This window comes from Carassius gibelio, chromosome B5 (genome assembly GCF_023724105.1).
Source record: "Carassius gibelio isolate Cgi1373 ecotype wild population from Czech Republic chromosome B5, carGib1.2-hapl.c, whole genome shotgun sequence".
In the NCBI taxonomy this organism is placed as follows: domain Eukaryota; kingdom Metazoa; phylum Chordata; class Actinopteri; order Cypriniformes; family Cyprinidae; genus Carassius; species Carassius gibelio.
Genome location: NC_068400.1, coordinates 4,144,393 through 4,157,694, shown reverse-complemented (window position 1 = coordinate 4,157,694; position 13,302 = coordinate 4,144,393). Strand labels below are relative to the sequence as shown.

The 13,302-nt window shown below is 36.2% G+C and overlaps 1 protein-coding gene across 1 annotated transcript; it reads right to left on the bottom strand.

The window, feature by feature from the left end:
- Positions 1-4,409: 4,409 nt before the first annotated feature.
- Positions 4,410-5,561, bottom strand: LOC127957611 (4-galactosyl-N-acetylglucosaminide 3-alpha-L-fucosyltransferase 9-like). Its single transcript, XM_052556229.1, has one exon. The coding sequence runs from the start codon at positions 5,559-5,561 to the stop codon at positions 4,410-4,412; it is 1,152 nt and encodes a 383-aa protein (XP_052412189.1).
- Between the last annotated feature and the right edge of the window lie 7,741 nt (positions 5,562-13,302).

Here is a 13,302-nt window from a genome sequence, read left to right as displayed (position 1 = left end):
TCCATCCACACAAAACAAATCAGATGTATCCATTGGTGTTTGGATTATTGTAGAAAATAAGATCTGCGACCAGGTTTATGATTCTTAATGTTTTGTCCATCATGATAATCTTCACAAATGAATGCAACTTTTCTGAATTTTAAAGACCTTAATTAAAAAGTAAAAACTAAATGTACGCTATAAACGGACTACACAACAGTCATGACTTCAATGCTGCCACTGTTAAACTTCTGACAGCTCTTTCAGTCTTTGTTTAAAAAATATTTCCTGAAAGGTTGGGTTTAAATAGTTTGCAAATGTGATTACAAATGAGGCTATAAAAGTGGACTTATGAGTTTACCTCTAATGTCCCATTTAACCACCCTGTTAGCAACAGCCATTTGAAGACAAGAAGGTCAAACATCACAAGGGGTATTACTGATGTATTTTATGTCATACAATAAAATGTGTAAAAAAAAGGTGGTAGCGCCAAACTCTCGTCCAAATATCTAGTAGGCAAAAAACATATTTTTGATTTTAAGGCAACCAGCTTCAGCAGATTTTTGAGTGTTGAATTTTTTTATTTCATCAATATGATATTATATTATATATATATATATATATATATATATTGTAGAACAGCAAGTTTAAACCAAATCAAGTTTCATTTAATTCGCAATAAAATAACTAAATTACAATAGAACGTTTTTTTCAAGTTAAGAGCTTGGTTCATAGATTCAAAATATACAAGGATACAAAGATGAAAGAGATCTGCACACGTCCAAAATGCAGCTCAAAAAGCTATCTTACATTTATTGTTTAGAGGTCACAAAAATTATGAAAAGAAGAGCACAGGTACAAGTGCAAATCTTTTTCTGTTATTAACTCTTCCTCAGTGCCATGTTATACAAAGCAACACCTGCGCTAATTAAAACATGTATTACCATAATGCCCCAATATCACAAAGATCTTTAAACAAATACACATATATTTCAAATCTATAACAAAATATCGCAAACACATTTATAAATCATCCCAAATGATCCATACAACCACATCAACAAAATGCACAAACAAAATATACATATACATCAATAATGATCTAATAACTCCAACAGTAGTTCTAAACATCAGCTTTCATGTATAGTCAATAAGATTTTTTAAACCTATTGTGTGTGTGTCTATATATACAGTATTGTTCAAAATAATAGCAGTACAATGTGACTAACCAGAATAATCAAGGTTTTTCGTATTTTTTTTATTGCTACGTGGCAAACAAGTTACCAGTAGGTTCAGTAGATTCTCAGAAAACAAATGAGACCCAGCATTCATGATATGCACGCTCTTAAGGCTGTGCAATTGGGCAATTAGTTGAATTAGTTGAAAGGGGTGTGTTCAAAAAAATAGCAGTGTGGCATTCAATCACTGAGGTCATCAATTTTGTGAAGAAACAGGTGTGAATCAGGTGGCCCCTATTTAAGGATGAAGCCAACACTTGTTGAACATGCATTTGAAAGCTGAGGAAAAGGGGGCGTTCAAGACATTGTTCAGAAGAACAGCGTACTTTGATTAAAAAGTTGATTAGAGAGGGGAAAACCTATAAAGAGGTGCAAAAAATGATAGGCTGTTCAGCTAAAATGATCTCCAATGCCTTAAAATGGAGAGCAAAACCAGAGAGACGTGGAAGAAAACGGAAGACAACCATCAAAATGGATAGAAGAATAACCAGAATGGCAAAGGCTCAGCCAATGATCACCTCCAGGATGATCAAAGACAGTCTGGAGTTACCTGTAAGTACTGTGACAGTTAGAAGACGTCTGTGTGAAGCTAATCTATTTTCAAGAATCCCCCGCAAAGTCCCTCTGTTAAAAAAAAGGCATGTGCAGAAGAGGTTACAATTTGCCAAAGAACACATCAACTGGCCTAAAGAGAAATGGAGGAACATTTTGTGGACTGATGAGAGTAAAATTGTTCTTTTTGGGTCCAAGGGCCACAGGCAGTTTGTGAGACGACCCCCAAACTCTGAATTTAAGCCACAGTACACAGTGAAGACAGTGAAGCATGGAGGTGCAAGCATCATGATATGGGCATGTTTCTCCTACTATGGTGTTGGGCCTATTTATCGCATACCAGGGATCATGGATCAGTTTGCATATGTTAAAATACTTGAAGAGGTCATGTTGCCCTATGCTGAAGAGGACATGCCCTTGAAATGGTTGTTTCAACAAGACAATGACCCAAAACACACTAGTAAACGGGCAAAGTCTTGGTTCCAAACCAACAAAATTAATGTTATGGAGTGGCCAGCCCAATCTCCAGACCTTAATCCAATTGAGAACTTGTGGGGTGATATCAAAAATGCTGTTTCTGAAGCAAAACCAAGAAATGTGAATGAATTGTGGAATGTTGTTAAAGAATCATGGAGTGGAATAACAGCTGAGAGGTGCCACAAGTTGGTTGACTCCATGCCACACAGATGTCAAGCAGTTTTAAAAAACTGTGGTCATACAACTAAATATTAGTTTAGTGATTCACAGGATTGCTAAATCCCAGAAAAAAAAAATGTTTGTACAAAATAGTTTTGAGTTTGTACAGTCAAAGGTAGACACTGCTATTTTTTTGAACACACCCCTTTCAACTAATTGCCCAATTGCACAGCCTTAAGAGCGTGCATATCATGAATGCTGGGTCTTGTTTGTTTTCTGACAATCTACTGAACCTACTGGTAACTTGTTTGCCACGTAGCAATAAAAAATATACTAAAAACCTTGATTATTCTGGTTAGTCACATTGTACTGCTATTATTTTGAACAATACTGTATATACATATATATATATATATATATATATATATATATATATATATATATATATATATATATATATATATATAGCTATAATTTTTTTCTTGCCCCCATGATTCAAATGTCGTCCCTGATAATAATAATATTATCAGTGTCTGTATCATCAAATCAAATCAAGTTTAAATCTCCTGTTGAGGATGATTGACAGGTGAACTTACAAAACAATTTACACTTTATTAATGTGTTTTATTCTTCAACTGTGGTATAATGTTAATTACAACAAAATAATAATAATAATAATTTCAGTTTATCCTGCAGTCTGCAGAAAATAACGAAGGTTGTTGACATTAATGTGTTTACATTGAAATCGTAAACATTAACGGGATACTCCATCCCAAAATGGAAATTGTGTCATTAATCACCTACCCCCATGTTGTTCCAAACCCATTAAAGCTCTGTTCATCTTCGGAACACAGTTTAAGATATTTTGGATGAAAACTTGGAGGCTTGAGACTGTCCCACAGACTGCCCAGTAAATAACAGTATCAAGTTCCAAAAAAGGTATAAAAGTCATCGTCAGAATACTCCATCTGCCATCAGATGTGCAATCTGGGTTATATGAAGAGACAAGAATGCTTTTTGTAAGCAAAGAAAACAGTCTCTTCTGTGTCTCTACATGTTACCATATGCTGGTAGGATATGCTGTTTTACTGTTCCTGTGGCTCGGTGGTAGAGCATTGCATTAGCAGCGCAAATGGTTGTGGGTTCAATTCCCAGGGAGCACATGTTAGGTAAAAAATGTTAGTCTGAATGCACTGTGAGTTGCTTAGGATAAAAGCGTCTGCTTAATGCGTAAATTTTATACATAGCACACACAGACACAGAGGAGACCGTTGACAAAGGATTTTTTTCTTTGCATACAAAGTGTTCCCGATGCTTCATATAACCCAGATTGCATGTATGATGGGAGATGGAGTATTCTGAGGATGACTTTCATACCTTTGAAGGACCTTGACACTGTTATTTACTTGGCAGTCTATGGGACAGTCTCAAGCCTCCAGGTTTTCATCCAAAATATCCTAAATTGTGTTCCAAAGACAAACAGAGCTTTATTGGGTTTGGAACGACATGGGGGTAAGTGATTAATGACAATATTTTCATTTTGGGAAGGAGTATCCCTTTAATGTAGTTATTTGCAGGTTATGACATTACAAGTTATTTGTGGTTGTTGGTAAATGCCCATTTTAAATCCAAAGGAGGTGAAAAGTCTCTCTACTCATGACCAGGGGCGTAGCAGCAGCTTTAAAAAGAGGTGATTCTGTCCCCCATGCTTTGTTTGACCCACCACCGATATTTCCGCCAGTGTTTTCTGGTTTGTTTATTTAGATTTGAGTTGACTAACATTTTAACCAATCACAAGACGAATAATCTCTTGGGCGCATCTGTCATGAGCTTCAAATCTCCAGTTGAGCTCGTGATTTCACTTTGCTCTGGCCATTGAGGGTCACATCACCTGACAGCTGATCCCCCCCCCCCCCACACACACACACACAGTCTTTTAAAATGCCTGCTACGCTCCTGCTCATGACTTACCTCACCATTCACTGAGCATCTGTTATAGTGCCATCAACCCCAGAACCATTTGTTGAGATCTTTGACCACTTTGTAGTGCTTATTCCTTCTAATATGATCACAAATCCAACAGGCATGTTCAAGACCAAAGTATGTTGGCTTTGAAACAAAACGTTCTCTCCAGGTGAAGTACTGCATATAAAGGTCCTCGTTTTGGTCGAGGTGTTTCAGATGATCGGCCAGTTCTTTTGGGGATGGAAAGTCATCCACATGAATGAAGGCTTTACTTGGTATGAACAGCTCATAGTTTTCTCTGGGCGGGCCAATAACAACAGGAACGGTACCAAGCCCTAGAGGATTGAACAGCTTCTCTGTCACATAGTCTCTATGAATGGAATTCTCAAAAGACAAGTAGAATTTGCAACTAGACACTAAACTGGAATACTCCTTATCATTAACTGGTTTGTTGAAGTGCCCGCCATAAGTTGACACGTCAATGAATTTCACTAACTCATTATAATAATGTGATCGCTTAAGGTCTGGGCTATAGTGACTTACTACCCAACAAACTAATTTGTCCTTCTTTGGGATAGTATATTTTTTCTCTTCCTCTGTGCTTTCTGTGATCCTACCGTAAGGTACTGGAATATCCGAGTCCCAGCGGTAGCTTGAAGTCAGATTAAATAGTTCCTTTAGCAAGGGAATTTGATTTGTATATGTTGGAGACTCCATATTCCACCATACCCACTTCTGTAAAGCTGGTCGTGGGAGTTGTGGTATGTTGGATAAATCCCCACTAATATCTCTATGATGGATCATTACCCCATGTGCTTGGTTAAATAGACCTCTGTCATCCGTTAAATGGCAGCCATGGATACCGAAAGCCGAACTGCAGGGTCTTAAATTAAAACTGACACCAAAAGGCCACATCCAGATTAACACAATGGTGTCTGGTTCTTCTTTCTCTTTAGATGTTGCTATCAGATCTTGGTCCAAGGGGATGTCTGGGCTGCACTTGTAGTTATGCATCTTAAGAACGCTGAGGCAAGTTTCTGTGTTATTTATCTGGACATGAGCGCCAGTGAATTTGCTGAAAAAGTTTTTGGTTGAGTCGTGGTACAGGTACATGTAGATTGTAAGAAATGCCATCAAAAGTATGGCGATTGTAATGTTCTTAGTGGTTTTTGAAATAGTTGTTTTGTCCATCACTAATGTAGAGAAAAAGATGTAAAATGGATTAATATGTGGCTTGAAATATGTGACTCTGGACAACAAAACCAGTCATAAGGGTAATAAAAAAAAAAAAGCGTTCTATTTGTTTGTTAGGATACGACAATATTTGGCCGAGATATAACTGTTTGAACATGTGCAATTAACTGGTGCAAAAAAATCTAGATGTTGAGAAAATCGCCTTTAAAATTGTCCAAATGAAGTCCTAGCAATGTATATTACTAATCCAATTTTTTTTTTTTTAAATAATCAGAGTTTTGATACATTTATGGTAGGAAATTTATAGAGTTGTTCTGATTCCAATACTAGTAACGGAAATATCACCGATACCACAACAAATTCTGGCATTGGCATCGGCGAGTACATGAACCCATATACCGATCCGATACCATTTTCTTAAACAAGACCTAGTTATGACCGCTAGCTTTGCCTAACCGCTGCACGGTTCTTCTTCGCTGCTCAGAATGCATTGCAAACACAAGAAGTTTTGCTGTGTTGCCACAAGCAACCCGTTTAGAGCATCTAAGAAGAAATGAAAACGCGTTAGCAGCACTGATCTATATATGACTGGATTGCTCATCACGTTCTAAACTGCCAACAGACAGTGAAGCCAATTCTATAATATAGATCAGTGGTTAGCAGTATGTCCGCTGTTTAGTAGTATTTCATACTGGACCAACCAGACAGTAAAAGGCGACTAGGGATGGCACAAGTACTGGCACTTCACTACCAAGTCGGTGCTGAAAAAGTAAAAATGTGATGATACCAGCGTCTCTTTAGTACCGGTAGTAAGTTACAGACTCCCGAGTATATTCGGTACCCTCAGCTGCATTCAGTCACTTCTTTGTAAGTCTAATGGTGAATTCAAGTCAACTCGTATTGATCGTTTTTATGAGTTGAATGGTCATGAACGAAACCACAATATCGTAAATACCAGAGGGGAGCTCGGGATTTTCTTTAAGCCCCGATCTGTACGAGTTGGGGGCGTGTCAGTGATTAACATGGCAGAATATACAATACTTAAAGGTATTTAGCTGTGATATTGTCAGACTTTTCTATTTACAGCACAGTAAGTTAATCAACGACGCAAAATATGATGGCACTATAATATAACAATGCAACTTGTAACAATAAAGTTGGCAGTGGCTTCATAAATTAATTTAAAACATAAAAAAATGAAGTATACCTAATGCACATTTCATTGTTCTTCATTTTCTAGAACAAGAGTTTAAGAACATTGCTGTATTTTTGTGTTTTTAATTAAGAGAAAGTACTCCGCCATCTTGCTCCGACCAAAGTGACTTGAATGCACATGCCGTCGTAAGCATGACTTCCCACCTCGTGCGTACGAACTTCCCAATTTACACAGGGCTAGTAGTTTATACCCAAGTAGTAGTGACCCAAGTTTGAAATACTTGGGTCACATCATTAGAAATGATTTAAATGATGAAGATGATGTGCAGCGCCAGTGCTGTAGGTTATATGGGCAAGCTAATATGCTGGCTCGTAAATTTTATATGTGTACTGATGCTGTTAAAATAGCTCTATTTAGGGCATTCTGTACATCTTTTTATACAGCTCACTTATGGTGTAGGTATGCTGAAGCTAAAATGCAAAAACTCCAGGTGGCATTTAATGATGCGCTAAGAATTTTGCTTAAACATCCAAGGTGGACAAGTGCAAGCCAATTGTTTGTATCTAATAATGTACCTACTTTGCATGCTGTCTTAAGGAAGTGTATGTATAATTTCATATGTCGGCTGAATGATTCAAAAAATGGTATCATAATGGTCTTAAATGATGTTACATTAAGTGATGCAAGGTATTTTTCCAGCTTGCGGAAGCATTGGAATGCAAGCTTGTATGTCTTTTAAATTCTCTGTGTGTATTTTCCTCTTAATTCTTTCTTCTTTTCATATGGACCATGAGTCTGAAATAAAGAGTAATATATACAGCTGTATATACAGATGCACACCCAGGTATCGGACCAGTACTCGGTATCGGCCGATACCCTGAGCCCAGGTATCGGAATCGGGAAGAGAAAAAGGGTATCGGAACATCTCTAGAAATTTACAAAATATCTTTATGGAACATGATCTTTATTTAAAATCCTTATGATTTTTGGCATAAAAATATATATATTTACATAATTTTGACCCATACAATGCATTGTTGGCTTAGCCATTACTACAAATATAAACATATTATGACATGGGCTTTAAAACATATAAATGTTCATCTTGAGTTGTATTGGAAAATATTCAATAACATTTTATTTTACAGAGTCCTTGTTAAATATTGTTATTATACTGAAACAAATTATTTTAGCTATATTTAAACTAATTTAGTTGATTAACTTTCAGCAAAATGTATTTAAATGTATATAAAATAAATTGATTGCTACCACAAATTGCTTACCATAAATTTTTTTTGTAAATTCAATGAATCATATGCTTACGCTGGTGATACACGTGGCAACTTCTCGGGCAATGTTGCCAGGCAACTTTGGTTAATTTTGGCGTCAACGGGCAACCCGGTGACACACAGGGCACACGACCAGCCGTTTACACCTTGAGCAAGGAAAAATAAGGGACACCCACCACACAAAAGAAGAAATCTTGAAGAACATGGGTAACTAAACAGTTTCTTGTCCTTAGCAGCTTTCACAGTAGAGAAAAAAATATATTATCATTGGGGAACAGAAACTGTTTGGTTACCCACATTCTTCAAAGTATCTTCCATGTTTAACTGAAGGAAGAAATTATTACAGGTTTGTAACAACTTGTGTGTAAACTAGGATAGCATTTTTGGGCTTTCTTTTCTGGCTTTTCTTTCTCTTTTAATAAAAAATGTAGGCTATATCAGTTTATTAAAAAAAAAATCTTTTTTTTATATGTATTTTCTTTTTCAACTGAAAAAACAAATACGTTGACTTACCTCTATCGGAAAAGTCGAGAGCATCAAAATGTAGTAGTCTTGTGTGAGTCACGTCCTGATAAACCAGTCCTCTTATAATGTATGTATGCTATATGATAGACGAACTTGTCAGGTGAGGTGCTGCAGGTGACACGTTGCTGGTTTCGCATACTATTTTTGAATATTAAAATGTGTTGACGAGACACTTGCGTCTTTGTTAAAGACTATGTGCTTTCCGGTCTAAAATGCATTCATGCATTTAGCAGACCCTTTTATTTATTCAGTGACATACATCAAAAGCAATCTGTAGTAGTATAGACAACAAATAGCATGGCATAGGTGAGGTAAAAATCAGTCTAGTAAATAAGCCTAAACGAATGTAGAAGAGTAGCCTTAGTGGTTCTTATTATTTTACAGATTAAATTAATAAATTAAAAAAAACAGTCGGTTTCACAAACCTCTTATGAAAAACCATAGGCATAATTTTAACTTCACATAAATATAACCTTGTCAGTTACGTGATTATTGCAGTTTGTGCCTTTTGTTCTATTCTGTTGCTCCCTTGAAACTATTAGTAATGCCACATTTTTTGAATATTTCCTTTTTAAGAAATCTACTCTGTGAGCGTTTGCGCTGTGTGTGTGTGTGTGTGTGTGAGAGAGAGCGTGCGACTGTGTTTTGAGGTAACTCTCAAAAGCTCTGACAGCCTAGCCTACCTTATTTGTTACAAATGGCTGGAGCAGCAAATTGCAACTCCGTGAAGTGTCCACTTCAGTTATTTTAGATATACAAAACATTTCGTTATGCCGCTTAATACTGCAAACTAGTATTTGATATCAAATAATTTTAATGTATCAACACTGAAAAAAAAAATGATTCATTGAATTTACAAAAAACTTTTTATGGTAAGTGGTTGCAATCAATTGATCTATATTTAAATAAACTAATTTAGTTGATTAACTTTCAGCAAAATTGGTTTATTTAAATGTATCTAAAATAAATTGATTGCAACAACTTACCATAAGCAATTTAGTAAATTCAATGTTATTGTTTACTGCACTGTTATTCTTAGTTATTTACTTATTAGCGGCTGATGACTTGGTAGTCTCGTGCATTCAAGGAAAATAAGGTGTACACTTATTCACGCTTACATATGATTAGCTGAGGTATGGAAATGCATATTTTGCATGCTGTCCAGGGAAGGGCTCCAGTTAGTCAAAAGACTAAATTTGAATTCTATGTTCGCCTGAAATTAATTACTATATTACAAACTTTTTACAACTTAAACATAATTAACTATCACTACCATATCTATGTACTTGTAAATACAGCATTTTTTGTTTTGTTTTTTGTTTACAAATCCCGTACCGACATGTTAATCAGTAAATGTAAGGCAAAACAACAAAGAGGGTGGAAAAAAAGTTTACACCTGTCCATCTAATCTACACTCCATTTGTGAATAATTTAGTTCTTCTGCAGATCTGAAATGCAGTCTATTCTCTGGAAAATAAACAATTGTACAAACAGGAAGATCGAACAATATGACACTGAACAAGCTGTGGATAAACTGTTATCAGTGGAAGCTTATATGGCTAGACTGACTGCAAACATCACTAGATGAACATGACTGATAATGAAATGACTAGTTACCATATTCATCCAATAATACTATATAGTATAAGACAACCATTCCAGAACCCTTGGTCATCTGAACAGCAGATGCACTGTTTAAAAACAGAAGAAAATGAAAGTAATTTTGTGGTTCACATGCAAATTTAGCCAACGTTTATATTATAGACCGAGTTCATACTTTGTTAAAATGCACCAACAAAGGCTGTCTTTGACTCAACGCTATCCTACACAACCAGTCCATAGGTGGCATGTGGTCAAGGCCTGCATTCAGCCAGATCACAAACAAGGAAAGCAGCATAGCCGTGCCATTCTGTAACGGGAAAAGCCAGCATTAACAACGCGCCACAAAGTACGAGGATTATTGCAGGACAACAACTCCAAACTTGAAAAAAAAAACATGGTTTATCTTTAGATTAAATTATAAAAGGCAATCGACCTACTGGTTTCCCAAAAGAAGGATGTGTTAGGACTGAAGGAGCTGATTCATTAATGGCAGAGCATCTGTTGGCACTTTTGGACTTTTCGTTCACAAACTTCCCAGAGGGTATTGAAGTCCTACAACCCCCTGAGAGATCTTAAAGATAATGGCTGTTCCCTGAAAGGGGCACAACCAGGACAAAAGACAAAAACATCTAAATCGAACAGTTTTTTACAGTTAGGCTCACACTCAGACGCTTTCTGCTCTTTGTGATTATTCACAGTGTTAATAAGGGGCAGGCTTTGTGTCTGTAAATGTGCATGTGGGATTATGCATATGGGTCTGTGTGAAGAACCCTCGTCACCAATTAGGGCTGCGCAAAAAAAAATCGAATGCGATTTTCATGCGCATCTCGTCAATAAAGGCGTTCTGTCATTAGAAGTACATCTCCAGCACGTGCGTTCAGATCAGGATTGCCAGGTTTTCAAAACAAATCCTGCCCACTTGCTTCTCAAAACTAGCCCAATTGCGTTTCAAGGAGGTTCCCCGATAAAAATTGCGTAAATAAAGGAATAAAGAAAAGATTGAACTGTCTTTGGCACCTCAACTATCTAACTTTCACCTTATGTTCCTCTCAAATTTGTGATTTGCTTCCACCTGCAAATTGCTTTGTGTATCATATTTAATAAACCAATAAAATGTTTAGATTAACATGTATAGTAGGCTGAGGTAAGTAGCAATAGTTCATTCGAAGTTTGAGTAAAATTGAGGGGAAGAATGTGACTAATAAACTATTTCTAACTAATAAACGATTTCTAACAGCTGGATTCTCTCAAGTCTGCACTCGATATCAAGAACACATCCGGGCACTTCCATGCGTCCTCTGTACTTGCATTCTTGAGAATTGGAATCAAACTTCGCCGGTTAATGATAACATATAGCGAGAAATGTTTTTGTGCAAACTATTCTTTAAAAAATGTATCTAGAAAAACACTAAAGTTAAAAAAGTTTGGGGTCAGTGAGATGTCTTTTTTAACTTAATTATATATATATATATATATCTATATCTATATATATAGATATAGATATATATATCAGGGCTCAACATTAAGATTTGACATGAGCTTGTCCTTCGGTAAATTCAGTAAATCGATCATTCTCTTGTTCAAATAAAAAAAGTTACTTGTCTAGGGACAAATGTTGGGCACATGTAATTTATTCTGAAGAAGTTTCATCAGTGCTCTATCAGGTATTACTTTTTACTTTTTGATATTTGCCTTAAATTGATTGCTGTTACACTTTTTAACTTTAAGAAGGACAGTATTTTCCTAAACTGATTAAATGTACAAGTCTTCATTTATGTCAAATTCTTACATGTGATCAATACATTAAGTTAGAATAATAAGACACAATATGGTTGTTACTGTTCAAATGAAGTCAGTATCAACAGATTTGATCTGTCCAAATGCATAAATAATGTTATTAGATTAATGTTTTACTTTTCTGACATACAAATATGAAATGTTTGAAATACATTTGTGTGTTTCTCGCAGATGTGGGACTGTACTGCTGTGACTTAGAACTATTTTTGTTTGAAATGGAGCAAAAACAATCAGTAATGCGCAGTAAAGTTAAGTTAATAAGTTAAGTTAATATTACTTGTTTATTTAACTCAAGCTGTATAGAATCAGTATCAAATTTACAATTGAGCTGAAAGTCAGGAAAACATCACTCCTGTGATGGTCCTGTGATGTTGCATACTATATTATATTATACCCAATTCCAAAAAAGTTGGGACACTGCACAAATTGTGAATAAAAACAGAATGCAATGATGTGGAAGTTTAAAATTTCAATATTGTATTCAGAATACAACATAGATGACAGATCAAATGTTTAAACTGAGAAAATATATCATTTTAAAGGGGGGGTGAAATGCTCGTTTTCACTCAATATCCTGTTAATCTTATGTGGGCGGAGCTAAAGAATCACGAGCGCGAGTAGGCTTTTGCGTTGAGAGCGTTTGGAAGCTGTGACATTACCGTGAGGAAAAAAACATCATCCAAAACAAACCAAGGCTAACAGTCAGATTCAGCCGCTTATTTATGATCCAGAATCAGATCCAGAGGCTGAAATTTAACAAGAGCAGCATCAGCAACGACGTCTCTATGTGGTATGTATTGAAACTGTATATATTTGCTTAGCGGTTTTGGAAAATGACTAAGTTCCACTTTATGTCGTCTTTTTTTTTTTTTTTTTTTTTTAGCTGTACATGTGGAAAGTGCAGTTTGATGACAACATCACATGTTGTTTACTTGATGTGCTTACGCGCTGATAGCTAAGTTAACAACACAGAGATATTTGAAGCAGTTTTACTCACCGCCTGCGGTTCCAACACACAATCGTGACCCTTTTTCGTTGGGACTGCATTATCCTTAAGAAATAAACAATGTGCAAATCTGGCGTCAAACTGGGCCTTGTTTGTAAAACAAGCATCTTCGAAATGCAGGGAACATACAAAAACACTTGCACAACTCCGTTGATGCTCTGTAAAAATAAACTCCATCCACTGGTCCCTTAATGCTGCTTTTTTTTTTTTTTTTTTGGTAATCTGTGCAGGGTTGTCTTGCCCTGGCAACCAAAAACACACTTCTTTTGTGACATTTCGCGACGCTCTTGCTCTGATCAGTGAATGTCTGTTGTGCTCTCAGTGCTCTGCGCGCGCTCTTCCGGCAGAAGTGCCTTAGGACCC

What these genes read in the sequence shown, in the direction of transcription:
- LOC127957611 (XM_052556229.1), bottom strand. Translation starts at nt 5,561, where the DNA reads ATGGACAAAACAACTATTTCAAAAACCACTAAGAACATTACAATCGCC.